At 39.2% G+C, this 26,978-nt stretch overlaps 1 protein-coding gene and 1 long non-coding RNA gene across 5 annotated transcripts in view; one reads left to right on the top strand and one right to left on the bottom strand.

Annotated features, from left to right (window-relative positions):
- The window catches only part of LOC146557151 (nck-associated protein 5-like), a 106,763-nt gene that overhangs the window by 5,364 nt on the left and 74,421 nt on the right, over positions 1-26,978 (bottom strand). The window contains exons 8-13 of one of the 4 annotated variants that reach the window (XM_085250139.1): positions 25,789-25,968; positions 22,829-25,674; positions 21,185-21,299; positions 19,275-19,350; positions 9,397-9,783; positions 5,382-5,477 (exon numbers count right to left, since the gene is read on the bottom strand). In XM_085250139.1, coding sequence (XP_085106265.1) covers positions 5,382-5,477; positions 9,397-9,783; positions 19,275-19,350; positions 21,185-21,299; positions 22,829-25,674; positions 25,789-25,968 — 3,700 coding nt within the window. Of the gene's footprint in view, positions 1-5,381; positions 5,478-9,396; positions 9,784-19,093; positions 19,133-19,274; positions 19,351-21,184; positions 21,300-22,828; positions 25,675-25,788; positions 25,969-26,978 lie in introns of those variants that run through there. The other 3 variants (XM_085250143.1, XM_085250141.1, XM_085250142.1) reach the window with 3 other exon arrangements.
- LOC146557152 (uncharacterized) overlaps positions 3,598-26,978 on the top strand; it is a 38,880-nt gene continuing 15,499 nt past the window's right edge. The window contains exons 1-2 of the long non-coding RNA XR_014889022.1: positions 3,598-4,119; positions 5,541-5,685. This is a non-coding gene — a long non-coding RNA (uncharacterized LOC146557152). The remainder of the gene's footprint in view (positions 4,120-5,540; positions 5,686-26,978) is intronic.

Raw genomic sequence — 26,978 nt, 5'->3', positions numbered from 1 at the left:
ACAGTGTGGACTGTGAAAAGCAGAAACAGTCCTTTGAAAATTTGTATTTCTAGCCTCCTGCTGAGCTCACACTTTTTACTTAACAAGGATCCTTTTATCTCTAAAAAGTATGAAAATTCTTCCTCAAAGCCAGCAGACTCGTTGGAGTAAGAGGACTGCCATTAAACTGCCCCACAGAGATCCACTGTAATTTCAGCTTTTTTCGCAGACACTACCTCTTTATCAGTGTCTTTCCTGTGATTTTAAGTGATCTCACACTCTCAGGTACATAAAGCAACTTTTATGGATATTCACGGTTTTATACAAGTTGAGGTTGTGACTTTTTATAAGCAGTTTTTTGAGAGCTGGGCTGAGCCATGTCCACCAGCACAGCAACTTCATCTGCAACTAAACTGAAGCTTTGTACTTGCTATTTTAATTCTGAGCCACAATTTCATATATTTGTGGACAGGCTATAATTTGTGTTTGCTTGTGTAGCTCAGTGTGCTTTTTTCTATAAAGAGTGGGGTTTGGTTTATTTTGTATACGGTAAAGGGCATAAAAGTACATGGTAGATCTTTTGCATTGACTTTGCTTGCTGGTTATAAAGTGGCTGAGGAGTGAACATTGCCTTAAGGTTCCACTTTATGTTCCTCAACTGCAGCTGCATACAGAGAATTAATTTCACACAAAAAAAAAATGTCAGCAGGTCTTGTCACTGATTCCTAAGCACCTTAAATTATGGTAACATAAGATGTATCTGGGATAAAATGTGGTTTAAATTGAAATAGGACAACTGTGATCTGATCCCATTGGGCAAAGATAAAACAGCAACATCCGTCACTGCATGTTGATGAGTGTTCCTGACGTGTTCCACACATAGTCTGAAACAAAACTGATAACTAGTCTGATTCAAGGAATATAAAGGTGGGTGAAAAATCAATAGGAAAAACCTGAATCCCTGACCCTTACAATGTGATGCCATCATAGTTCAGGTCCACTTGTTAAGGCAGCCACATGTGCCAAATAAATCTACTGAACTGGACTGTTTCATTGCCCAGCAATACCTGTGACATGATAGCAAAGCTATTTTTTGTCTGCTATCATGATAACAGCTGGAGGACATGTGCCTTTTCTGCCATAACTCAGCTAAATTTCAACTTTTTTGTTGGCTTTCCAAACAAGTTATTTTACTTCCACCTGCTTTCTTTGGAATTATTGACATATCATGAAAGCCTTCACTGCTTTTCTCACAGTCACTGGATAAAAGTGACACTCCTGCAGTGTTAACTTATGAATTTTTGAACCAACACCACAATGTGGGTCATTGTCTCAGTTTGTGTGACGAAGGCGACAAGGGCCTAACACACTATGGGGCCTTACATAAAGTGGTGCACCTGGTCATCAGATCCCCCATCAAAATGGCACACGGGCTTGTTGAATGATTTGATGAGGATGAAAAAGATGTGAATAGCATTTATGGCCTTCATAGTCACTAGATCCTAACACAGCCAAACACTAATGAGGAATTTTACTGGCAACACATGAGGAAACATCTTTTAAAAGAATGGTCTTAATCCCTCCAGCAGACTTCCAGATACTTGCAGAATAATTACTAAAGAGGACTGAGAAACTGTTCTGGACTTGTTTTGGTTTTTCCTGTTATTTTTCAACCTTTTCTCTGTAATCGCTGCATAAAGATATTGGAAATGGGCTGCTGAGGAGTGTGAAACACTTCGATGAGTGTGTTTCTATAAATAAAAAGGTATTCATGAATCTTTATGTGCATCTTGCTGTGATTGCTCATAACCTGTGGCTATTTTTTAACCCACAGGCACATCTCACGACCTACTACTACACACACAACCGTTGTAAATGCCAGCGTTAATGTAGTGTAGAAAGATGCAAATGATGTTTGGCAAACTTGTGTTAGTCATGTGTTCAGTTGCTACCATTAAGCGTGCTTTCTGCTCAGTGGGGATGAAAATGGGCTTGAAAGCAAAGTGTAGTTTGAAAGAAAAAGTTATTAGTCTTTTTTTTGTGCAGTGTGAAAAAGTGAAATTACTGAATCTTGGTCTGTCTTTATAACTGCCAGCTCCAGTGACAGGTTTTAAAGGCAGCATTTGAACGAGTCTGACGAGTCTCCCGAAAGAAGAGTTCACATTTATTTTGGTAGATAAAAACTGAAAAAGTATGAAACTTTAATGAAACTTGCCAGTAAACCTTTTCAGTGGGTTAAAATCAACTTAATAGTATGTAATTTTCAGTACTTAGAACAAACTCTGACACTGTTTTTAGTCCTTAAAAGTCCTTGTGACCCCGGCAGTTGGAGGGTTCATAATTTTGCATTTTCCAAGGCTACAGATCAAAGTTCATTACACATAAAAGCCATGTGTTTTAATGGTTCAGTGCATGTTTTACAGATGAATTATTTGGTTCACTGGATTTCGGTGGTGGTAATCTGAAAATAAAAATAAACTGTGTATCATGTAAAATATGCATACAGTTAAAAATTCATATATTTTTAGATACTGACTTAAATGTGTTATTCTAGCTGTGTGCAAAAACATATTAAAGCTTCAGTTATATGACTTTCAGCCATGAGCTTTAAGTGCAGACTGTCTAAACTGCACATACTGTCTGTCACGGTATTTGTGTTTCAACTTATGGAATTATATTCTTTGATTACTGAGGTTCATGTTTTTGGGTTTCTTTAGTTTTCAGGGATCGTAGTCCTCTCTCCCTTAGTGTTTATCTCAGCCTGTGGTTAGTCTCTGTTCCCATGTTTTCCCTGTGTCCCAAGTCTAGTGCTTTAGTATTCCCTCTGTTCCAGAGACTGTCTGTTTCCATGTCAAGTCTGCGTCTATGTGATGTCATGCTTCCTGTTTTATTTTGATAGTCCTTGCCTAATGTCACTTTCTTTGTCTCGCGATTTCTGGTCCTCTCGTCGTCTTGCCTGTGCATTTAAGCCCTGTGTTTTCCTTTGCCCTTTGTTGCATTGCATCCTCACTATGCTGTGTTTTTCCCTCTGTGTTCTTAGCCGTTTCCTAGTTTACAGTTGGAGTTTTTGGTCCCAGTTTCTAGTTTACAGTTTACAGTCAAAATAAAGCTGCCTCTTTGAGTTTACTTCCCATTACTTCCTGCATTTGGGTCCTACATCCTGCCCACCACGCAGCAAAGCTTGACACAGTCACATATTTTCATGCAAGTTGTCCAAATATGCCTGTTCAGTTAACTTAACTCATTCACTGCCATTGACGTCTATAGACGTCAATTACGTTTTTCAATGGGAGGGGCTAGAATACAACCTCGTCACAAAGCAAGAAATATTAGTGTCAAAGGCACTTTTCTGCTTGAAATGTATTTTTCACAAAAAGCTCGTTTTCTCCCTTTTTTTGGTCAAAACAGGCATTTTTGGTGGAACCCACCTCTCTTCTACAGCTGATTACTAAAGAATGGAAAATGGTAGAAACAAGCTTTTTTTTTGGATGAAAGAAGAGAGTCTGTTCTTCATTTTGGTAGGTTCAGCGTTTATATGATCATAACACACAGTTTTCTGTGGCTCTTCAAAAATGAGTAAAAATGCTCAAAAACCCTGGCAGTGGGGAGTTACCTGATTTGAAAATGGCTGGCAGTGAATGAGTTAAATGTTGTTTAATGGACCAGCATTAGAGATTTCTTTCATATTTCTTCATAAACTAAACTAGTAAAAGGTCCAGAGATTATTCCAAGTGTGTTGGGAAGCATTGTTTCCGTGAATCATACAACAAAGATTTCTCTCTTTTTCTAAAGAAAAACTCTTTTCGCAACATTTAGCTGAGTGAAGAAAATTCTCCAGGAGTTAGGTTTACCAGCCTCGACATTAGAAATAGTGATGGGTCGTTCGCGAACGAAATGGCTCTTAGAGCCGGCTCTTTGACGTGAACGACGCGAGCCGGCTCCTTATCGCGAGCCGTCACGTGGTTTTTTTTTTTTTTTCTTTCTCTCAGCCTCTCTCTCGCACTTTTTTTCCGCTTCACTCTGCACGCGAGCCTTGTGCTTTACGCTGGGCAGAGGGGGGAGGGGCGGTAGTTACACTCAGTAGCACAGGAACAGAGCCAGAGAGAGAGAAAGAGAGGCAGGGACAACAACATTAGAAAGGTATAGTAATCATCCACAACTATTTTCGGTTGCAGATGATAAAGGATTGAGAAAGTTTATTCATGCAGGTCCATATGACAGAGAATATGCATGTTCTTTTAGTTTTCATATTATAATTTATATTTAATTGTGTTGTGGTTTGCAGTGTTTTGTGTTCTTTTCACTTTAAATTTGTGAAAGGAAAAAGCTGAAAATGTAAATAGTTAAAACTTGAAATGTGAATAGTTGATTTTTGTATTAGATGATTTATTTATTACATTTTATGTGGAGTGAATAAATAAAAGTATATTTACGGTGGCCCCTAGAGACAAAGCACATACAAACTTCAAATCACGTACGAACTCTGAAGCATGTACAAACTCCAAAACACGTAAAAACACGTACAAACTCCAAAACACGTAAAAACTCCAAAACACGTAAAAACACGTACAAACTCCGAAGCACGTAAAAACTCAGAAGCATATAAAAACTCAGAAGCACATAAAAACTCAAAACACGTACAAAAGAACAACAGAAGTGCTCCAGGATGCTGGGCGCAGTGTTGAGCCTTTGTTATCTTGTGGCTACACAAGCCAGCAAGTACCAATGACCGGATTTGGTGTGTGGTAATAACAGGTAAATGAACTTTTTTTTAAAATTATTTGAATATATATATGAGTGCCTGTGTATAAATACACAAACAATACACACATGCTTTCAATTGTGTAATTTAAGTGATCTAGTAGCTCTGCTTTGGAAGTTCAGTTCATGCTAGAAATGTGTTTTGGAGTTTGTACGTGTTTTGTCTCTAGGGGCCACCGCATATATTTATATATAAACATATATAAATAAAACCACTTGTTTTTACGTTAGTAATTCCTTTTGTGCATAATTTTATATTATTGTTAATAATAAATTAATTAAAGCAACAAAACAACCTGAAGAGCCGGTTCGGAGCCGAAAGAGCCGGCTCTTTTTAGTGAGCCGAACCGAAAGAGCCGGTTCTCTAAAAAGAGCCGGAAATCCCATCACTAATTAGAAAGGTCATATTATAAATTATTTATATATTGCGGTTAAATATTTCAGTCGTTTGGATCACACTCTCCCAATTACACTTAGTCCAGAATCATATTTGTTCAAATACAAGTCTGCACTTTAAGGGCATATCACACCACATAGCTATAACTGGATTGTTATTGTGGATAACTAAAATAAAAGTTGCCAGTGTTCAAAATATATGGACCTCACTATACACTATCTCTTAAATAAATGTGGTGTCTTACAGTTGGCCAGCTGAAGTCTCGTCTGTTCTTTCTGTTGGCTCGGAGTGGCTCGTGTTTTCGATTTAATATAGGTCAACTTCTTTGGTTCCAATCCACCTGAAAGGATGAAATAAAACTAATTTTAGACATTGTTTTCTCAATGTTCTCACTCATGTCAAGAACAAGACTCAAATGTGGAGTTAGAAGAACTGCTTGACGCTGACAGGCTGACGTCTTCAAAGAGAGCACGATTATCATCCTGAATTCAAAGTGGCAGCAGATCTAAGAAACGCTAAAGGAGCTGCAGCTGACATCCAGAAAGACGGTAAATGTTTGGCTCAAACAGCCACCTCACATGTGAAAAATAATGCAAATGAAGACATGTTTTTCAGATAGGGAGTGACAGTTTAGGATGCTTAAATAAAACTGTTCTGGCTGTGGGATGTCCTGTGTAGACAAACATTTAAATATGCATTTCACCTAAAAACAGTCAGAGACATTAACTGTTCACTTATTTGCTCCTCTGGACAATGTCTAACCAAGCTAAATGGTCCATATGTTAAGCGATCTGAGGCATTTTTTATCTATACAAACTAATTAAACTATGAGTCCTTTAAAAAAGTTATTGTTTCTCCCTCATCCTTCACCTGCTTTTAATTTTTCTCTCATAGTCAGCATATCTAAAATTTGTCTATCTTAAAAGATGGTCCTTCATTTTGATCCAATTCATAAGCTCTTTGTATTAAAATTAAACAGTTTTTCTTAAGAAATATGAGGAAAAGGAGGTTCTCAACTGTTTGCTTATCAAGAATGCAGGTTTAACATATCCTCAGTCTCAGGGCATCAAATACTGACTTGGTGTCTGAATAATAAAGAGACAAAGTCCAAAACCCATTGCTCCCTGATAAGGAGGTTTGTCCTGGTGACAAATCTGGGACTTACTTTAAGTCCTCCAACGTTTAAATATGGACCCTATGAAAGAGGACCTGTCACAGTCCTTGGATTTTTGTTATTTTGTGGTTTGGAATTCCAGGTAAATATTTTTATTCTTACTACAACTGTTTTAAAGGTTTGACTTCTGTGTTTGGCAGATTTCTGGTTTCCTGCATTGATTTCAACAATCTAGTAGATCACAAGCTTTATTTCCAGTGGTTGTTCTAATGATTAGTTTCAGTTTTGCATCCTATGTTTTGGTTCCTGGTCTTTTGTCTTTGTTTCTATTAAGATTCCCTCAGTGTTTTCCCTTCTGTTCATCCCTCTGTCACATCTTTCTGTCTTTGTCCTCCTGTGTTTCCCTGACTTTATCTTGATGTTTAGTGTAGGTCTTCTAGCCTCCATTATCAGTAAGTTTCCTTGGGTACTTGTTATTATTCATGTCCCTATCAATCTCCTTTGATTACTTCCTGTTTTTAATTAAAACGTTTGTTTCTTTTGTTTCCTGTGTTAATTTTGCATCAGCCTCTCTCCCTGATTGGTTTCTCCGCTACAACCAATTTCTCACCATAAAGGGGTTACTGTTAGGAATAAATGTATTTAACTCAAATCATATTTGATTTATAAACTATAAAAAAAAGATTTTTGAGCATCTAAACGTAATCAGCAAGTAAAAACAAAAGTAAAAGGGGATTGGGGGGAAACAAGGAAAATAAAAAAGGAACAAATGAGTTGTGAACTATAGTGTGATGTGGTATTTATGGTATCCCTTTGGTGTCTGCTTATGTAGGTCTTTGGCTATGCAAAAATGCCAACAGCGTGTGGTGTTAGGTAAAGTGCTGACTGGTTGAAAAACTGGCTAAACCAGTAAGGGAATGGTAGAGTTCACCATGGAAAGAAAAGGGAAAAAAAGTGCTTTTAATTTCAGCTGAAAATCTTAATAACCCTGCCAAAGATAGCACTTCAAAATGATGAATGAGCTGTAATTAATATTAGCTTATATAAGTAACTTGTTAATTTATAAAGTCAGCCATCAAAAGTTCTCATTTAAGCTCTCGTTTGATTAAAAGTTACCGCCTCAAAATGTAAACCTGCTTCTTTGTTTTTCCTTTTTCTACATGCCGTGTCATTAGCATACTGAGCAGGCCATGTGTGCAATATGCTCTCAGTACCATGATAAAGGCTCCGCTTGTTGTAACGACACCGTGATCGCTTCCAGCAATCTTTTATATAAAGGTAAATATTGAACTTTGAATCTTCAATTTCCCCGGTAACCTTGAATAACGCAGAGAACATGTGGATAAATGTGAGTGGATCTTCAGGAAATTTCCTTATGTGCTAAGTGCTCAATAGATACATGAATAATGAATTCCCTTCAGCAAGATTTTCTCTGGATATGTCTTTTGTAAAGGAAATGAGCAGTAAATGTCAAGAATAAAGCCTGTTCTTTAAGAGGCTTTAAAAAGCAAGATCATCTTTTTAAATCACAGTGCCTACTTAGACCAACATTAAAGCCACTGACAGGTGAAGTGAATAACACTGATATGAAGAAGTGTTCTACTGGAAAGTCTTAGGTCCTGGGATTCACCTGGATTATATTGTACCACCCATTAAAATGAATTTTTATTTCATTTTGGACAATTGAATAAGTACCTAATTTTTACCAAATTATTTTGTTGTTATTCTGCCTTAATTTCATAGCATTTGGTTTTATTTACTAATGTCTTAGAAATCTTTGATCTGGTGCAGGAACCTTAAAAAAACAAGGGGCACTCCCTGGTGACAGGAATTGATTTAAGGATGATGATTTGCCAAATGACAACAAAAATACTGCTGAGGAACAGGTTGAGGATACCCACAAATAGTCCAAGGTCCTCACCTGTCCTCTAAATTTCCTATATCCCAATCCGCTTGTGTGCTAACACGATGGAAATGCATCCCTTTTAGATCCATGTCCTCACAGATAAGAAGTCTCAACCACTAACCATAAGATATCAAGACAGTAGATTTGTGTCCAAAAAGTCTTGACCATCAGGACACAGAAAAACAAACAAACCACAACTGAGACATATCAGAAACTTTTAAATAAAAAAAAGAAAGCCATTGTATTTGTTGCCAAGACACAGGGTTAACCCTCTGAGGTCTGAGTCGTCATTGGTGAAGACTCAAACCCTAACCCTAAACGTATTCTATCATAATATGTCATTTTTATCATTTAAAAAATGTCAGGAGTAAAAAAAAAAAAAACTGTAACATCCATCAAACTTTTTTCATGTCTTTCAAAAAAATTCCTTTTTACTCTGTTATAAAACAGAGACTTATGATTACGCTGCATCCGCAGAGTGAAAGAGATCAACATGGTGATCAGACCAAAGAAAGTTGATGATGTTTGGTGATGTTAAAAAATCTGGTGACACGAAGTGGGCGGGACCTAAGGTAAAGTTTTCACACCTTCTAGTTGAGAAACTGAATGGCTACCAATGATATCTCAGGATACTGCTTACATATGACCTGGTAGTAAATACGATAGATTGTTACCTAGGCAACTGTGGCCTTGAATATCTGATCGTGACCAACTGACAGTTTCCAAGCGATGAGACATGAGTGAATCACTTCCAACATAGACACATCTAAAGGGGTTTGCGTCATAACTAATGATGACGTATACCTTAGAGGAGTTAACCTCTTTACATTCACTGTGTCACCAGTGACCTGTCTGGGGTGATGGTTGGGTTTTATTTTAGCCACATGCTAAACAGAGAAATTACTAGACAATATTTTACTCTCATAAATTTTGGAATTTGCAGTTTTCCAGATAAAAGATTTTCCATTTGGATTTGGGCACTTCCAAACAGGTGGAATTTCCACAGAAAAAGCCAAATGTTAGCCAAAACCCACTCTAAATGGATTGCTGGTGATCTGGTGGATGTTACATCAAGTATAAGATAAGTGTTTGTTACATAGATCAAACTCGGAACATTATACCAGCAACGCTACAAGTAAGAAAGATTAAGTAAGAGAGCATAAAAGTTTCCATCATTACTATAAGCTTTATTCCTGCAGTCCAAAGTTCAAAGCTGTACCTTTGGTCATTTTACCGTACCTTGTGGTGCTCTGGGTAGCCTGCTCTGGGCTTCACACACACTGGCAGAGGTCATAATGGGTTCAGACGGGGTTTGGATGGGCTGGAGGAAGGCCACAGTGGGGAAAGGCACTGACTGGATATGGGTCATGGAGGAATCGGACAGAGAGTTTGGCACCCCTGCATGGCTGCCGTCCTTATAGCTGGAGGGAATTCTCCACCGGGGTAACGGGGAAGGAGATGCGTCCTCGCTGGAGGAGCCAAGGACACTGGGAGGACTGAGGGATTGCTCTGGGGTTGATGAGGATTTGGGGAGGAGGTGCAGGATGGAGGAGAAGAAGGAACAGGATTCAGGAAGGGGGATGGTCCCGATTCCACTGTCCAACGTTCGCATCTTGCAGCCGGAGCCTGCGGCACAAGGAGAACAGCTGAAGTGGTTCAGGGTGGAGGGAATAAAAGGGAGAACATCAGGAATGAGACAGAGGGGTGACCATGGTTGAAGTGGCATTAAAGTAACCTTTAAAATAAATATGTACGGTACATGAATATAGATACTAACAGGCCTATTGTTAATCATTTATCTGGTACTCTAGCTGACTTTGTGTCTCCAGGAGCTGTTACAGTGAGGGCAGCTTTATCAATCAATAATAATGGATCTTCTCTGTAGTATCATAACTGATTCTCTCGTGCCTCCTTGTTATTCCTACCACATATCTTGACTGTTTGCCTGTTTTAAGCAGCTCGATCCTTGTGTTCTGGTCATTTGCAACACATGGTTAGTCTTTTCCTTCCTCTCTTTCACGGTCTAACTTTCAAAAGCCTTAAAAGCCAAGTCAAAAAGCAGTCCAATCTAATTATATAAGTGTGAGGCAGGGTAATGGTTTCTTTGCTCTCCAGCAGAAAATGACTCAGCCAAATCGGGTCCACTTGAACCACTGCTTTCATTTTACAGATATTGTTTGATGGCTCTGACTGTTAGCATGCACTGGTCACATGGTGAATATGAAATGCACACAATGGCATGTGACATGAAATACAAATGCACGCTGCTGGGGATATTTAATTAACAAAATATTTGAAATCTTAAATAAAAATGGTTCTGTTGTATGCATTATTTAAACGGGTGTAAGGTTAATTCTTAAATGTATTAAGCACTTTTTGTTGAAAATATAAAGTAACTTGAAAAATGAGCCCTTTTCCACAAATATTCAAAGGATGTAATGCTTTGGTAAGCAGCATTAGCTAATATTAGCTTATAAATGTAGTACACTAATCAGTAAAATCATCAAAGCACCAACTTCCAGCACAGCAAAGACAAACTCAGAATATAAATTAAAAAATAAATACTGGTGTTGCTTCAAGTAGAAATTTGCTAGTAACAGTAGTAAGAAAGTAAGCTAAGTTTAGCTAGATAGCTACTAAATCAAGCTATCAAGGAATCTGTTTGGATTAGCTGATAAGCAAAGGGTGGGCAATTACTTTACCCAAGTGGCCACATGAGAAACTGGGACTGTTGTGAAGGGCCACACCAATAAGCTGAACTCAGTTAAACTCAGTAATAATGCTATCTCTTTATAAGCTTATTCACAACAGTGAACAACAGTACCAGTTTCTCATGTGGCCCCTTGAGACAAGGAAATACCCACGTTTGAGATAAGATAAAATTAGCTACCTGGCCAAATAAGGATTTGACCATCTGGGAAAAGTACAGTATCATGAACATGATATTAGATCATGGAGGATGTTTACCATTAAATGTAATGCTAAGTTGTCTTTCCTCTTAATGAGAAAGGCAGTTAATATTAGTTAACACTAGTATTTCTGCTAACACAGATGAATTGCTAGCTATGTCACACAGCAAACTGTTGTCTTAAAGTGGTCAGCTAAGTCATCCAATTACTTATGTTAGATGCTATGGCTAGATGGCTAACCACATCTTGCTTGCTAACGTTACTGCTCACAGAATCTGAGTGGAAACGTTAAGTGGATGACTTGGCAAATAACTTCATCAGCTAACCTAATCCATGATACTTACTTGCATGTAAGGTCAGTGTTGTTTTTAATCCATCAGTAAATTATGTAATAGAATGAAGTAAAGATTTATAACATTTGTGTTATACAGTAATAGCCAGAATGATGGCAATTTTCCAGGAGGCTGTAACTTAGCTACACAACTTAACTCACAAGTAATTTTTTAAAACTAACTATACAGATATTCAGGTATTTACTGGTCTCTCAGTTGTTATACAAGGTTCATACAACATTCAGTGCATTAACAACAAAATGCCTAACTCATTTAAGACTAATATATGCAGAAATTGCACTGGACTTTTTAGCTTTTGCATCACTGTTCAGCCACATTTGCATCAGAGAACCATTTTTGTAAATCATAGGAAACCAAAAACAACATGAATCACTCCAGTCACTCATCTAGCATGCACATCATTGAAATAAGAAAATATTTCTTCAAGCTGTTGTCATGCAGACTCATGTTTTAATATGTAGCCTGAAGCATGAAGCCTGTAGGCAATCACACTGTGGAGCTGAGGCAACAGCTGTGCCCCCTTTATTAATTAAGATGTGCACGCATGAGACTTTTGAGTGCTCCTCTGGGTTTCTTCAAGCCTGTTTTTCTTCATTTTTTTCTAATTCTGATTTTAAGCTGTTGTGCCCCGATTAATTGAGAACTTAAAATGATCACATTAAAAGTTATGCTATGTTTGAAAATAGACAAATGTGGAAAGGGGAATGGTAAAACCATTATCAATAATGCTGAAAAACATTAAGTTACATTTTAACTAGAAGCTCTGGAAACACCTCAGTACCGGTAGATTGCAATTCTTTAAAGTTACAGCCTCAGCTGGAAAACATTAACATCGATTACAGTCATCCACTGCAGCTTCCTCATATTAAATAATAGCTTTAAGTAGCTATGTTTAAATCAGCCAACTTGTACTCATGCAGCAACAAACAAGAACAAATAATTGAACTGTGGAGAAGTAGGACAGAAATGTTATTGATTAGTCTGGTCTTAGGTTGGAAGTCTTCTTTAGAAAGGCAGGATCACAGAGGCTGAGAATTGATTGCTTACAACAAGCCTCAGCTGTATTGAGAACAATCAATAGCTGCTTAATGTCACAAGATAACAGTGCAGTACTTAGTATTTAAAAATTATATAGCATACACATAAAAATAATATGACATGGTTTCTGTTTAAGCAGAAAAGTTTCACTTAAAGTGTCCCTACTGTGCTTTTTCCAGCTCTGTATTTTCATTTTTTGACTCTACTGCAGTAGCTTTGCATGATTTACAGTTCAAAATAATCCTTTACTCACTATAGAAGTTCCCGACTTCATACTTCAAAGCCAACCATTTTAGCTCCTCCCCTTTTAAGCAAACTGATTGGCTGTCACTTGACAAATTATTTTAGTAGTTGGTTTGGACTAATGTGGGTCCTGATTACAATATTAGGGATATCTTCTTATTCTCTGTGACATCATACAGAGCCAAGAACAGAAAAAAACCTGCCAGAATTGGAGCATTTAATGGAGTCTAAAATATAAGTTTCTGGCTCACAGGGATTATTTGCACAAAAACTGACTTCATTATTTGAAACACTGGCCATGTTTAATATGAATAGTTTATATATGACATAAAATATTGAAAAAGCACAATAGGTCATCTTTAAGGGTATGTGTTCGATAAGTTTAAGGCAGTGGTGTCAAACAACAATCAAATTGTCAAAATCTCTTCATAGGTTTTACAGCCTTTCCTACTGATGAAGACCACCCAACAGCCATTCATACTGCATTAAAATAATTAAGCAATAGATAAACAACTAAATGACAGAAAAGTCTTTATTTACTATTGTTTATAGAAACTGTTTGTTTTTGTTTTTTATGTTTTTTTTTACCATAGGATCAAAATAAAAACAAAAATGTTATTTTATTTGTTTTAGTTTTACTGTGAATTAACAAAAACTTCTGTTTTTAAATAGATTGCAGATTGCTTTCACTTCATTGTCTTTATCAGCAGCATTTCGTTATCACATTGAAAAACTGAGACTGTTCAATACTGTTGAAATTGCAGTTCTTTTTCTTATGTTTATTGAGATCGAATGCATAGTTAAATTTCTCCATACTGACAGAAGGGGCATTTTCTCTGGTTCTCTGGTTTGACTTAAGGTCAATGTGGGCTTTATGTGGCCCATGATGTAATATGAGTTTGACATCCCTGATTTAAGGTATTGATGTTCACATCTTAATAGGTCAAAAGGCTGGGCAGCAATTTACACCTCTCAGTAAAGGGCATCTTGTTAGTGAAAATCAACTTGAAAACAAAAATAAAATCTGACAAGCTTGACTTGAATGTAAAAGAGAAACTCATCACAGAAAAATAATTCAAACACAGACCAGAAAGGGGAAATCCAGTCGTCTTGCTCCTTTTAGAGTTGCTACAGCGGATCATCTGCCTCCATCTCATCCTGTCCCAGCATCTTCTTCTATCACACCAACAGTCTGCATGTCCTGCTTCACTACATCCATGAATCTTCTCTACAGGCTTCCCCTTTTCCTCCTGCCTGGCAGCTTCATATGTAGCATCCTTTTTCCAGTACATCCGCTATTCCTTCTCTGCAAACCATCTCAGGCTTGCCTCTCTAACTTCGTGTCCAAACCATCTTAGCCTGAGTCATCCCTCTGATGTACTCATGTGTAATCTTGTCCTTTGGATGGTGCTTAAAGACAAATGCAGCTGGTTAACCTCTTAAGCCCCAACGCCCCCTGATACGGGGGCAAAAGGCAGGAGATCAGTTAGGCTTGGGGTTTAAGAGGTTAAAGGAGTTTGTACCCTAACCTGCTGCACATTCTTTCCAGCTTGATCTCTCTGCCTAGCCAATCAACACCTTCCTTAGCATCCAGCCTTACATACAAAGCCTTTTCCTTTGCCATCACTCACTTCTGTATGCCCAGCCTCCCAATACTCTGAAATCACAAATATAAACCTTTTTTTTTTCTAAACTTTTCTCTAATTGTTGAGTGGGAATGGAAGTGGCCTCAAACATGAGCTCACTTCCACGTTCGTTATAACAACGTAGCCAAACATCCCATGACATCATTTGTATCCGACACAAATGTTGTGGATGCCAAGGTGATGTTATACCTGCCTCTCGGTGTGTGACTTTTCACGAGACTCTGTACAGCTATTTTCCTCGTTGCCGAGTGTCAAAAAGGGCGGTTTTGATTTTCGTGAAGGAGAAAGTCTTATGACTCATCAGGTGACGCCACAGGTTAGCCAATTTGTGGCATGCAGTCTGTTGACATCACATTTTTGGATTTGCTTGGATCTTTGTGCCAGGTACTATGACCTAATCGAAAACCTAATGGACTTAATGGAGTTGTGCCGAGCTGACCCAAGTCAGGACTAAAAGGGCTAATAGAGAGTCAAACAGGGCATGAAACAGGGTCTCTTGGCTGATAAACCTGCACCTTTTTACATGACCAGCCTTGCATCTTTGGTTTATAAAATGAGATTATTATTGGTGCTATTGTTATTAGGCAATAATGATTACCTGCAGAACGAGCAGCACACTCGTTATGATATAGTTTAGTAAGTTATATAGGGAGATATTATGTAAGGAGCAGATACGGCACTCCATGAATGCTGCAAATCTATGGCAAAGATGATGGATGCCCCGCTCCTGCCGCAGAGATCCTGACAACAACCAAACGAATCATATCATAGTGGATCGAACAATTCAAAGTTTCGCCGCATGCTGTCCAGATATTAGCTGTGCATATGACTATCCATATCGGGTCAGTGGCACGTTTCACTAGTTTGGTTATATGAGCACTTTGGTTGGTGATAAACACATGGACTATATAAAAGAAGGACGTAGCCACCGTGATGTTGCCCGTTATGAATACTTGAGCTTGGTGATTTGAAGGTGGATGTGACTATGAAGCTGCATGCTTCGCGAGCGCACCCTGACAAATAAATACCAGTCCATTTCCATCATGCAAACAACTTTAAAACTTTTAAGACATGTAATTTTACAGGCGTGTGACGCCCCAGCTGCAGCAACCTGTCCTGCATTATGCATTCCCTTGTTTGTCCCTTTGTTTTGCCTTGCAGGCTCCTGGTAATCAGTGCAGCTGGGAGCACCTGGCTGGTCTCTGTAGCACATTTATGAGCTGGCTGTCACAATATTTCCTCTCCATTCACCGTGCACCTTTTATTTGAGGTTTTATACAAAACTCCACCCTACAGTTAACATTCAAGCACTCCTGACGACTTACACACCTAATAAAATTGTAGTTTTTGCCTCTTTTTAGTTAACAAATTTGCATTAAACTGTGTCTCTGCCATTGCTTTTCATGGCTCATGAGTTGGACCATGACAAGGGGGTAATAAAAACATGTTTTTATCTCAGCTGGATTTTAAAATAAGACTTCAGTTTGATGAGGAGTGGCTAAGATAAACTCTAGTGGCTTCAATGCACAGCCAGAAAGTTTCTCAGTAAAGTATGAGACTGAAAATGAGAATTTAATTGTGGTATTTTTGTTTTGTGCCTCTTCGCTTTAATGCATCAAGTTGAAAGCTGCTCTGTCGAGTCTGCATCAGGCCCAGCATTTTGGAGTCTGGGTGGTATAATTCACCTCACAGCTGAAGGCAAACTTAATTCACTCAGTAGTAGTTTGGCTGATCGTGCTTAGCTGGTGCAGCGCTGAAATTTTAACGAGGTGATTAACCCCCGAGGGCAAGCGTTCGTCCGTATCAAACATGCTTGATATTTGCAGTGCCTCGCCGATGGTGTCACTCTGGCCAATGAAATTTCAGTACGGTCTGTCACCGGTCCTCCACTGGAGTGATGTGGAAAGTTTAATAAGCCGCTATTTCTAATTTAGTGAGTGACCACAAGGCAGAAAGAGCCAAATAAAGTTTTACTCATCGTCTGTTATCTCTTTCCCACTCGCCTGCTTTTAAATAAATTGACACCTTTAGTTTCACCTCGTTAGTAAGCATCAGGCTTAAATGCTTTTTAAACTTGCTTTGTGAGAGATTTCATCTACACCGAATTATTACTGAGCAGCAATCCAAGCCTAGCACAGAACATGAGTGTTTTTGGTATGTTCTTGATTCTCTGGTATTAAATCACACAGGTAAAAAAACCCACTCCAGCCTAATGTGTCTGTGCATTTGTTTTCAAAAGGGTAATTAGAACAGATCCAGTGGGACAGTCAGTCCAGAACTTTAAGGACCAAATTGGTCAAAATGCAGAATTTTTCAATTTTTAACCAGCAGATAACAGGAAAAAGGGACGAGAGAGATTAGTTTGATTTGCCCATATGAACCCATGTTTGCAGCTGTGGCCTTGCTTCATAAAAAAATAACAGATTATAAAAATGTAATTGCAGTTCAAGAAGCAAACTAAACGTCTACGCCTACACCGAAACATCCAGATCTGTTGGGATCTTCTGTATGTGGAATTTGCATGTTTTTCTTGTGCCTAAATGAGTTTCCTTCAGATACTACCAGTTCCTCCCACTGTCCAAAGGCATGCATGTTAGGTGAACTGCAAAATGGATGTACTGCAGATCTTTCTTGTTTTCTCACATGCCAGTTACCAGAGTTTGCCTGAGTATGCTCCTAAAGGTATAGACTGACCAAGTCACCAGGATCCATCTGTACACTGTATACAGATGCATGAAATCCACTGCCGTCCCATCCAGCAGCTGCTGAGATATTCCAGTTTGAATCAAAGACTGAAACATCCACTACAGGGAGCGTTCTCCCACACGTGTGCCCAAATTTGAACATTATTAAACTAAGATTGAAATTTCAGTCCCATGCAGCCCTCTGCATGAGAAAATTACATCTGCACCCCATCTTATTATGGCAAGCATACCAACTTTCAGCTATCAGTTGGAGGGAGATTGTTGGACTAAATGGTGGGGCGAGCGTGTGTGTGTGTGTGTGTTGGAACATTAAACAGTGCAGAGGTGTATTTCAGAGGGGGAAAAAAGTCCCACGGGACAATAATAACCTTAATAATTAGTTTTCAGCTCAAACTTGCCGTCTATGCTGCTCACAAATGCACAATGTAAAAACAAAATCCTAAAAAAACAGTAATATTCCAGCAGCTGGGGCACCAAAATAATACCAGAAAATAACAGAAAATAACTTTCCCATGAAAATACGGTTATTTTCAGTAATGAAAATACACTTTGTTGCCCTAATTTTACATGGGATTTTGCCTTTTTCAAGTGCTTTTAAACATTAAATTAGGAACAATTTAATGAGAATAAACAATGAAATTACCTATAAACTGAATGAATGAATAATAATACTTAAATGTATAGAAACATACAGCTAACAGTTGGTTTAAATAATAATGGATTGCATTCATATGGCGCTTTATGAGAACCTCAAAGCGCTTTACAATTCCACTTTATAATTCCCCTCTGGCCATCACCACTAGGTGGTAGGTGAAGTGTCTTGCCCAAGGACACAACGACCGAGAGTGTCCGAGCCGGGGCTCGAAGCGGCAACCTTCTGATTACAAGGCGAACTGCCAACTCTTGAGCCACGATTGCCCTACTAAATATGCATATGTACAGACAGATACATTTAAAAAACAAAGAAATTATGTTTTATTACATTTACAGTGATTTTACGTTAATTTACATTTGAAATGTGAAATCACAGTCTCTTTATGTAAATTTAATGATATTCTAGAAGAACAGTACAAAACTGTAAAATACACAGTAAAATACTTTTATATTACAATTTTTTTTTTACAGTGTGTGTTTTTACTTCATATGTAATCAAACTGTATTTAACTCACTCACTGACTCAAATGAACAGGCTTCTTACTCCCATGTTCTTTTACTTCCTAACAAATTCTATATGATCTTAATGGTGTGTATTATTATGCTAATGTTGCATTATTTTGGCAATATTTTATCCAGTCATCCCAATAAAGACCACTGAATTCAGTTCAATTTAAATACTTACAGAGTTACACTAAGCAGACATGCATGTGCACAATACCTGTAAAGCTGCAAGGTGTAAGTCTCATTAATAATCTCTAACAGGCAGGTGTTAAATTAAAGGATAGATATGGACATAGGTGGGGAAAATCTCCAATCTTTGTGGTGTTGAGATGTAAAAACAAAAACTAAATGTGAAGACTAAAATAAAAGGTTCAAGCTAATCTTTTTTTCATAAAGAGCTGGTTTTGAAGCTTCTCCTTTTATCTGGAGACTTTTTGGGCAGTGTGAGAATGAAAGCAAAAGTGTGTGTCAGCCATGCGTTATGGTCGTCATATGGCTTCACACCTCTGCAGGGCAGTGAGCTGTCTTTGGTTGCAGCAGCAGTTTGGTCCACAGAATCAAAACAGCTGAAGCAGATTCATCATGGATCCACCACTCACAGTAAAACTGGCCATGAGTAAGCTCGAGTGAATACGTTTATCCTGATTTGATGAGCCTGGGCATGCAGATTTTTAGTGCATGAGTCCGTGAAGATGAGTGGTTAAGCCTACCGTTAAAGAGCAAAGTCTGCATGGTGTAAAGCCACGGTGGAATGATTTGCTCCGATTTAAAAAAAAAAAACATGAACAGAGATATGGTGGCGGCAAAAGCACAAACTGACAAAATTTAGCATTTTGCATGTTTGCTTGACTGCTCATGGCATATTTATCATGTTCATGACTTACACATGTGTGTCAAATTTGGTCTTCACTTCTGTCTGCAAACTGTAAAACGGTAAGCACAGATGAAACCTTAATGCTATCATTGTTTGAAAGACACATTAACATTGCTACATTGGTACCGAGTCAGAGGCTTCTAAAACTATTTAAGGAGACTGTGACAGAACAGAGGAGAGAAAAGTCTGACCTATTACTGCATCCTGGTTCGGGCTCTTCACCGTGGATCCATTTTCACCGTCAGATCTTCTGTTCATCATCTGCATCTTTGTATTTTTGAAGAAAAATAAAAACAAAGATATTAAAACTTTATACATTTGTACATTAAGCAATTTTTCATTGCATGTTTCTTTTAGAAAACACTGCATACGTTTCCACTGAAATCACTGAGCTCACACCATGTTAGACGAACCAACTCAATGAGTGAAACTAAAGACATGTAATCTTCTCCTTCTAATAGAACATGGTCTCTGACTCTGGATGGCATTACTTTGGTCTGCAGCAGCATGATGAGTAACCTTGGTGTCATTTTTGATCAGGATGCATCCTTCAGCTTGTGCATTTAACAAATAGGTTGCTTTCTTTTATCTGCATAGTGCTGTCAAAATCAGAAGCGTCCTGTCTCAGAGTGAAGCTGAAAAGCTAATCCATGCATCTGCTACTTATAGCCTGGACTCGTTATCTGAAAGCTCCCTAAAAACAGTCAGTTGATCCAAAATAAAAGTAAGAAACTTAATTCAAGCTCAGCATGTGGCTAAAACAAGCCCTTACACAGGGCACTTGTGACAAGAAAGTACAGTACACATGTTTTACCTGCCTCTTATTTCTTAAAAAATATTTTTCTTGTAATTTTTTTAATTGGTCTTCAGCAATCGTTCTTCAGGCTTTCCAAAGAAGAGCTTTAAATGTCGTTCAAGAAGCCTGGAGAACTATTCCTGAAGACTACTTAATGAAATGACAAAAAATCTGCCTGAGAGAGTTCAGACTGTGATGAAGAATAACGGTGGTCAGACCAAATATTGATTTATTTATTTTTTATTAGTATAAGTTTCAGTTTCTAAAGTGTTTCCCTGTCGGTTTCTCCTTCATGTTTCTTCTTTATGTGTTTAGGTTTCATTTTTTGATGGACCATCCTGCATTTGGGTCCTTCCCAGAAAGTTTGGAGGAATGGTTTGTGGATTTGAACTGAAGTCTAGCTCATTTATTAAAACAGCTGACAATCAAGTACTGAACAAAATCTGGCTTTTGGTCAGCGCATACTGATGTCGTATTTTAACTGACTGGGCACTCCTATAGCATTATTTTTTTATTCTGCAAGGCTGACCTATAGATTTCCTCAGATGCCTAGAGACTGCAGCCAAATGCGCTCTGCTGTCATTGTCACTGCAGTCACACTAAAAAAGAAAGAAAATGGTTGGAAAACCTTACTGCACATGTTGTACAGGGGTGTATTTTCAAAATCCTACTCAAACAGCTATTGTTAGTAAAATAAAAATTTAGAAGCAGTGTTTGGGTTAAGATCTTGTATTGTATTTAACCAAAGCTATTACAGTCTCCAAGTCCTCACAGAAAATGACTTGCTCCTTAATCAGACTAATGCTACCACTATACCTCCACCCTCCTCGTGCTGACTTTTTTTGGTTTTTACACTTTTTTATAAAGCAAAGAAGGATTCCAACAAAATGATGTTGAACAACATCTTCTCACCCCATGACATAAAACCTGAAGTTTTGTCTCTGGGTTCTCATCAACACTGGTTGCTCAAAGCAAATGTTCCTGTATAGAAAAACCCACAATCAGGAGGGAGCTGTGTGCCTTTGTGTCACATTGTGACCTGAAGGGATCCTGACCCAGCATCAGTATGTGAGTGTGCTTCCAGAGGCAGGAAGCGTTTTGGTGGCTGTGAATCTTTTCTGTTTTCTGTTTAGTGCCTCAGCGGCAACCGAAGCAACAGCTGAATGTTGTATCAGTATTTCAGAATTCACCTCTCATCCATTTCTTCATTTTTTCCCGGACATTAAAGGTACAGTTCTTGCTGCTGTGATGCATCTCATGCTAATAAAATCACTGCCTGCTTGGATTAGTTAAGGATTAATTTACCTTCGGGTCCCCGATGATGTCAGCATGTCCTTGTATCTCACTCAGGGACATACCCGGGCAGGGCATTGAGATGCATGCCCGCACTGCATCGTGAGACTCTCTTCTCCCCACAGAGCTGAAAGAAAACAGTCTGTCAACACGCCACCACACACTGAAATCTTGTGATATTGACTCTCGATGCCCGGGGTGAGTCGGCTGATAAATGACCCCGCTATCTATTGAAACCTGGCTGTGAGCCTCTGTATGAACAGGTCTCAGGGCTAAGGAGGCTCATAAATGTGTCTGACCATTTGATAAAAAATGACCCGTGTCATCTGAATCAGGAAAGCTATGAATCAATTGTATATATGAAACTGTGAGAGGCAGTGAAGATCTCAAAAGTACAGTAATTAGTTTATTAAGCAGAGAAGAGTCAAAACGGGGTCTCTGCACCAATTTAAAGATCAAAATGAATGCTTTTGTGTATATGGTTGAATTTAAGTGAAAAAATGTGACAATGGTTTTTCGTATACTTCTTTTAATACTAATGTACTACTATACAAAATAAAGCAAAATACACCTATTTTGATTCACTTTGTATATTATTCAGCATCCTTATTGATGTAAACCTCAACAACAACAACAGACATATTTCTAACGTCCAGCTCAGGCAGTTTTAATGAAAATTGTGGCAGCTTGTTGTTTATGATTGGAAAGCAACTTCATTCGTTTTGATTTGGTGTCCTTAATTTGCAAAGCTTGAATTGATTAATATCTTTTCAGCAAGGTTGGTCATCAACTCCCTGCTGCACATGTGTGGCAGCTCATTGTTTTATTGAGTGTCAGATCTTTACTGTGGACAGCTGAAATGAAACATCTGTTATATACACACTGCAACTTAACAAAACACCAGCAAGGAAAACTACAGTGTTCTGTTTGCTGGTGTTTTTGCTTTTGTTAAGCTGGAGAGTGTTTGACCCCTCAGGGCCATCGTAGTGATAACAATTTATTCAGCATTCAGCTGGTGAGTCTGTACGGAGAGCTGCACACTCCTCCTTAATTTTGTGTGTGTGTGTGTGTGTTACTCCAGCACATGAGTTAAAATTGTATTTAGAATGTGCAGACATAGAGAGTCTGGTAATTTAGTAACATTAGAATTTCAGAATAATTGTACTCCAGTTATTAATAATAAAGTGTGAGGGCAACACAAATTAAGGGGGAAAAAACAATACTGAGAGATATTTTTAAGAAGACTTTTTGTAGATGGATGCTAAAACATGATCTTAGCCATATCTTATTAAACTACTATAGGAACAAAAATATTTCAGCCTGAAAGAGAAAGGCAGGGCTTTTTCTTCATTATGACAAGATAAGCCATTCCTGTTATATTTCTTTGAAGTCTGCCTAAAGGGCAAAGTCTCTGTGGACTAGTCTGTGCAATCACAAACACCAAAGCAGGTATATGGCTGTCGACATGAAGCCTCACATTCTCTATCACTGATCACTGCTTGTTAACAAAAAATGCTTATCAATTGAGGTGGGAAAATGCATGTTACCTACAGCAGATTTATTGGAAAGCTAAGATAATTTCCATTTTTATGATTTTGTGACATGTGGGAAACCTGAAAAACATGACCTTTATCACTGATTTACCAGCTTTCTTACCAGTCTTTTCCATCACTTTTTCTTCTGTCTCTCTTCTTGTCAGACTTTGTCTGCTTTCCGCCCAGAAGCGATGAGATCTTTTGCTCCCTCTTGTCGTCTTTTCCTTTTGGTGGATCAACCTTTTTGCTGGGAGCAGGAAGCTTACTCTTACGAAAGCCGAACCAACTTGCTAAGCTTGATCCAGATTTTTGCTTCACCTCACTGGTTCGCTCTTGTTCCTGAGACTTGTGCAAGTTCTCCTCTATGCCGAGCATCACTTTCTCTTCAATTGTAGTTATGGTGCTTTGTCTCTCAGGCTCTTCAGAAACTGGCTCCCCGAAGGCGCTCGAAAACTGTTGCTCTATCTGAAGTCGCCTAGCCTGCTCACGCTGGAGTTTGAGACTTTGGAGTCTTTCACTGGAGGACCCCAGATGTAAAGGAACTGCTAGTCCCTCTTCAATCAAAAAGTTGTTTAAGAGGGATCGATTCATTGGACAGTGGTAGCTACTGGAGCAGCTCATACTTCCTGGGAGGACATCACCAAGAGAGTTCAAGGAGCTCCCTGAGTGTGTTTTGATCTGTGTGCGGACCTTTCCAGATCTGTTGAAGCTTGGTCTGTCCATATAGCGTGCACCAAAGCTCTGACTACGAGCTTTGGCCCCATTCATGCCCAGCACTGGTTTAAGAGGAGGTCTAGTAGAAACAGATACAGACCGTTTGAACAGCCAGCCTTCCTCGTCAAATCCCCAGTCTAGCATTACACCACTGTCTGACACAACAGGTTGGACAGAAGGCTCAGAATCTAGCGAGTTGCACCGGGTCTCAATCTTTCTGCGGGTGTTATCATGAGTGCTGGATTCATGTATTGTCTGGGGGTCACACGTGAAAGTCTGAAAGGTCTGGATGCTTTTTCCAGAAGGGTTCGTATCGTCCTTGTTTTGCCTTCCGAAAATGAGGAAGGTATTTGCTTCTTGTCCAGCGATTGCCTCGTGAGATTTGGCATTTACAGGAAGAGTCCTTTTTACGGCTCTTGAAGAGGAAGTCTGTGGATGGTAGTATGCATTAGAATATGCTGGTGGTAAGACTTCCGAGAGTTTTGGCTCACTGACACTCTGTTGGGATCTTTGCAAGACGCTCTGATTTGGCAATACAGAGGGAACGCCATTTTCAATATAGCTGATGGTAGCTCTGTCTGTAGATAACCGGACAGATTCTGAAGCTGATTGTGATTCTTGAACTACAACAGGAGGTATCATAGATGAATGGGTGTGGTACATTTTACCTTCAGCACCCATTTGTGGGGCTGCATGTTGACCATCTAGTATTGCACTGGATTGTTGAGGTTGTACGACTGAAGAAACCTGATGCATATGCAACTTGGTTGGGCCAGTCATTGAACTTTGAGCCTGCCCTGGAGATGTTTGATCTTTGGGAAAGCTGTCACTACTAGGTCTGAGAAGAAGAGAAGTAGTTCGACCTGGGGGTCGCGGCGGGGATAGGGATCTGAGTTCTGAGTCACAGTCATGGTCCTGACGTCGTTGTTTTCGTGGAGAGCATGGTAAGTTGTCATAGATACCATCTTCTGAAGAGTCATTGCTTGACTGAAGTCTGGCTATTTGTGATTTTGTGGGACTCTTTAAGCCATCACTGACCCCTGTAGACTTAAATATCTTTGAATGTTTCACGGGAGAAACAAGAGGTGAGCACTTTTGCATCTTCTCAAGAGACTTGGAACTTGATGATGCTGAATTATCCTCATCTTTCTCAGTTTTAGATAATGTGCTCTTGGTTGAACCATGGGCTTTATTTAAATTTGTCCTTTTGCTAGGGGCACTGCTCCCTGTAGGGTTAGGGCTGGGCTGTCCTTTGGGCCTTTGACCCTTGATAAGCTTTTGATGTAGAGGAGAATGTGTGTGCTTTTGTTGCTCTGGTCCTCCATCTGCACTCTTGCTCCGCAAAATAAAAGCCTTTCTTGCTGAGTCACAGAGTTGAGGTTTTGGTTTCCTCTGAGGAGATTCTGAGGCGGAATAATCCTGGTGGTCACCGCCGGCTTGACTTATTGGGTCTCTGCGATGAGGAACTTCCATTGAGGAGCTGCGCTGCCTGGCTTCATTCATGCAGCACAGAGCTCTTGGTACAGTATGTTGAACTGATGAGCCAACATCACCTGTTCCCACTTCCACTTGTTTGGAGGACGCTCTTCCCTGTTGTCCTTTGACATAATCAAGCCTGGATTTACGGTCAGTGGATCTTTCCTGGTTATTGTTTCTGTCACTCAACTTTACGCCTTTATGTTTTTCTAGTGAATCTATCTTCATTTCCTCCAGATGTGTAAGGCTATCAGTTGGGCTCACACCAGGTTTAACTGTGGGGCCCTCCAGAAATAAGAAGTTGTCTGTGACAGGTGAAGGAAACAGACCAGAGTTCCCTGAAAGTTTCACAGGATCTACTTCAAATTCCTGAGTGACCTCCAACTTGTCCAAGCTTAGAAGTTCTTTTGCTGGCAGGTCACTGGATTCGCTGTTTGGTACTTTAGGCAATTCGTCATCCGCATCATCAGAGTCTACAATGGAAATCCTTGTTTCTGCTTTGAAAGGTTTACTTGTAGGGGCTACTTGCTTGGCTGTAGTCCCTCGCTGGGCAAACTTGACACCAAGTGAGTATATACCCTCGTTTGAGGTCATACAGTCTTTGCAGTGTGGTACAGATGGAAGGGAGGAAGTCCCCTTGGAGTTGGACATTTGAAGACGTTTCAGGCCTTTCAAAATGTGACCTTCCTTCCATCCCAGGTCTGTGTGCTCCAGAGCAGCGGAGTGATTGCTGGATACTGAACCAGTACTCATCCTTTTGTCTCGGCTTGAGGCACACTATGTATTAAAAGAGATATTTGCAATTACTGAAATAGCATTCATAATTAGCTTTTGCAAATTACATTTTTTTCAAACAAAAAAGAAGATGGATGGAAGGTGAATGATACCAACCTGCTTTGAGTAGCCACGTCCCTCTGCCCAAGTGTGGGAGCCACTGGAATATTCACTGCAAGCGCTGGAGAGTGAAAGCTCACTGCCACTGCCGCTGCCACTGCTGCGTGGGCACGTTAGACTCAGCAGGCTGGGCCACCTTCCTGCAGGAATTCCTGCTTTTCCATTCCTTTGGACCTCCTGAAAAAGAAGATATCTTGCAGTTAATTTAAAGGTAGTATTTTTCTAGTGGGTGTGCTAGAATATTTTCTGATGTGTGCTGCTATTTTGTACTTTTCTTTACCTATCATTTCACCATTGTAAATAAGAATGTGCTCATAATGACTTAAAGTTCATTGAAATAAAGTTCACACTGGCACACTTCAACATTGTGTGGTGCAAACTGGTATTACACAAACGTGCAGCTTGGTCGTACTTTTTCAACACAAAGCATACTAGATGTATGGCTTTATATGTCCCTATGGCTTTATATGTCCCTATGGCATATAAAGCCATAGGGATGGTTTCTTCAAATTCCGCTGATAGGTTGATTTTAAAGGTTTAAAGCACAGCGATTTACAATAAGCACCTTAAAAACACAATAAAGAGACAACTGCTCCGGTGAAAAATTCATCGTACATGTGGGGTATGGCTGAGTGGTGAAAGCACAAATGGAGGGCCTTTACTGCACCTCATTTACAGGACAGATCAGTTTGGCCAAATCTGAAGAAAAAAGTCAAACTAAGAAAAGTACTCCAATTGTTAAAAGTATACACACTGTCTTTGTTGGGTGTCTGGTAGTACAGGCACTGTTGCTTCCTCACCACCATTACCTGATACAAAAGACTGTCAACAAAAGCTGCAACGCCCACCAGTATAGACAGTAGTTACTCCCAATTCAGTTTTTCAAAAGAGACTTATAATAAGTCAACAACGGAAAACATATACTGTCATAATAAAATAATTGCAAACATCATAAAATTAACCCACAAATATCACCCATATCCCCCCTTTTTTCATACCACAGCTGGCACATTGCCCGGGGAACCTGAAAAAAGTCTAAAAGGGACCTGGAATGGTTTGCCAGTTCCTGGATTCAGCACTGGGGTGATCCCTCATGCACTATATGGACAAAACATTGAATCCTATATGAAGCATGAATCCTGTAGGGTTGTTGTTCCGGGGCTGACCTGTCAAACATCTTTGAGAAG

The sequence above is a fragment of the Mchenga conophoros genome, linkage group LG16 (assembly GCF_057382185.1).
Source record: "Mchenga conophoros isolate Kocher_MC1m ecotype Shallow Benthic linkage group LG16, M_conophoros_male_GT1.1, whole genome shotgun sequence".
Lineage (NCBI taxonomy): Eukaryota > Metazoa > Chordata > Actinopteri > Cichliformes > Cichlidae > Mchenga > Mchenga conophoros.
Note: the sequence above shows the minus strand (reverse complement) of the source record. Positions and strands in the feature narration are given on the sequence as shown.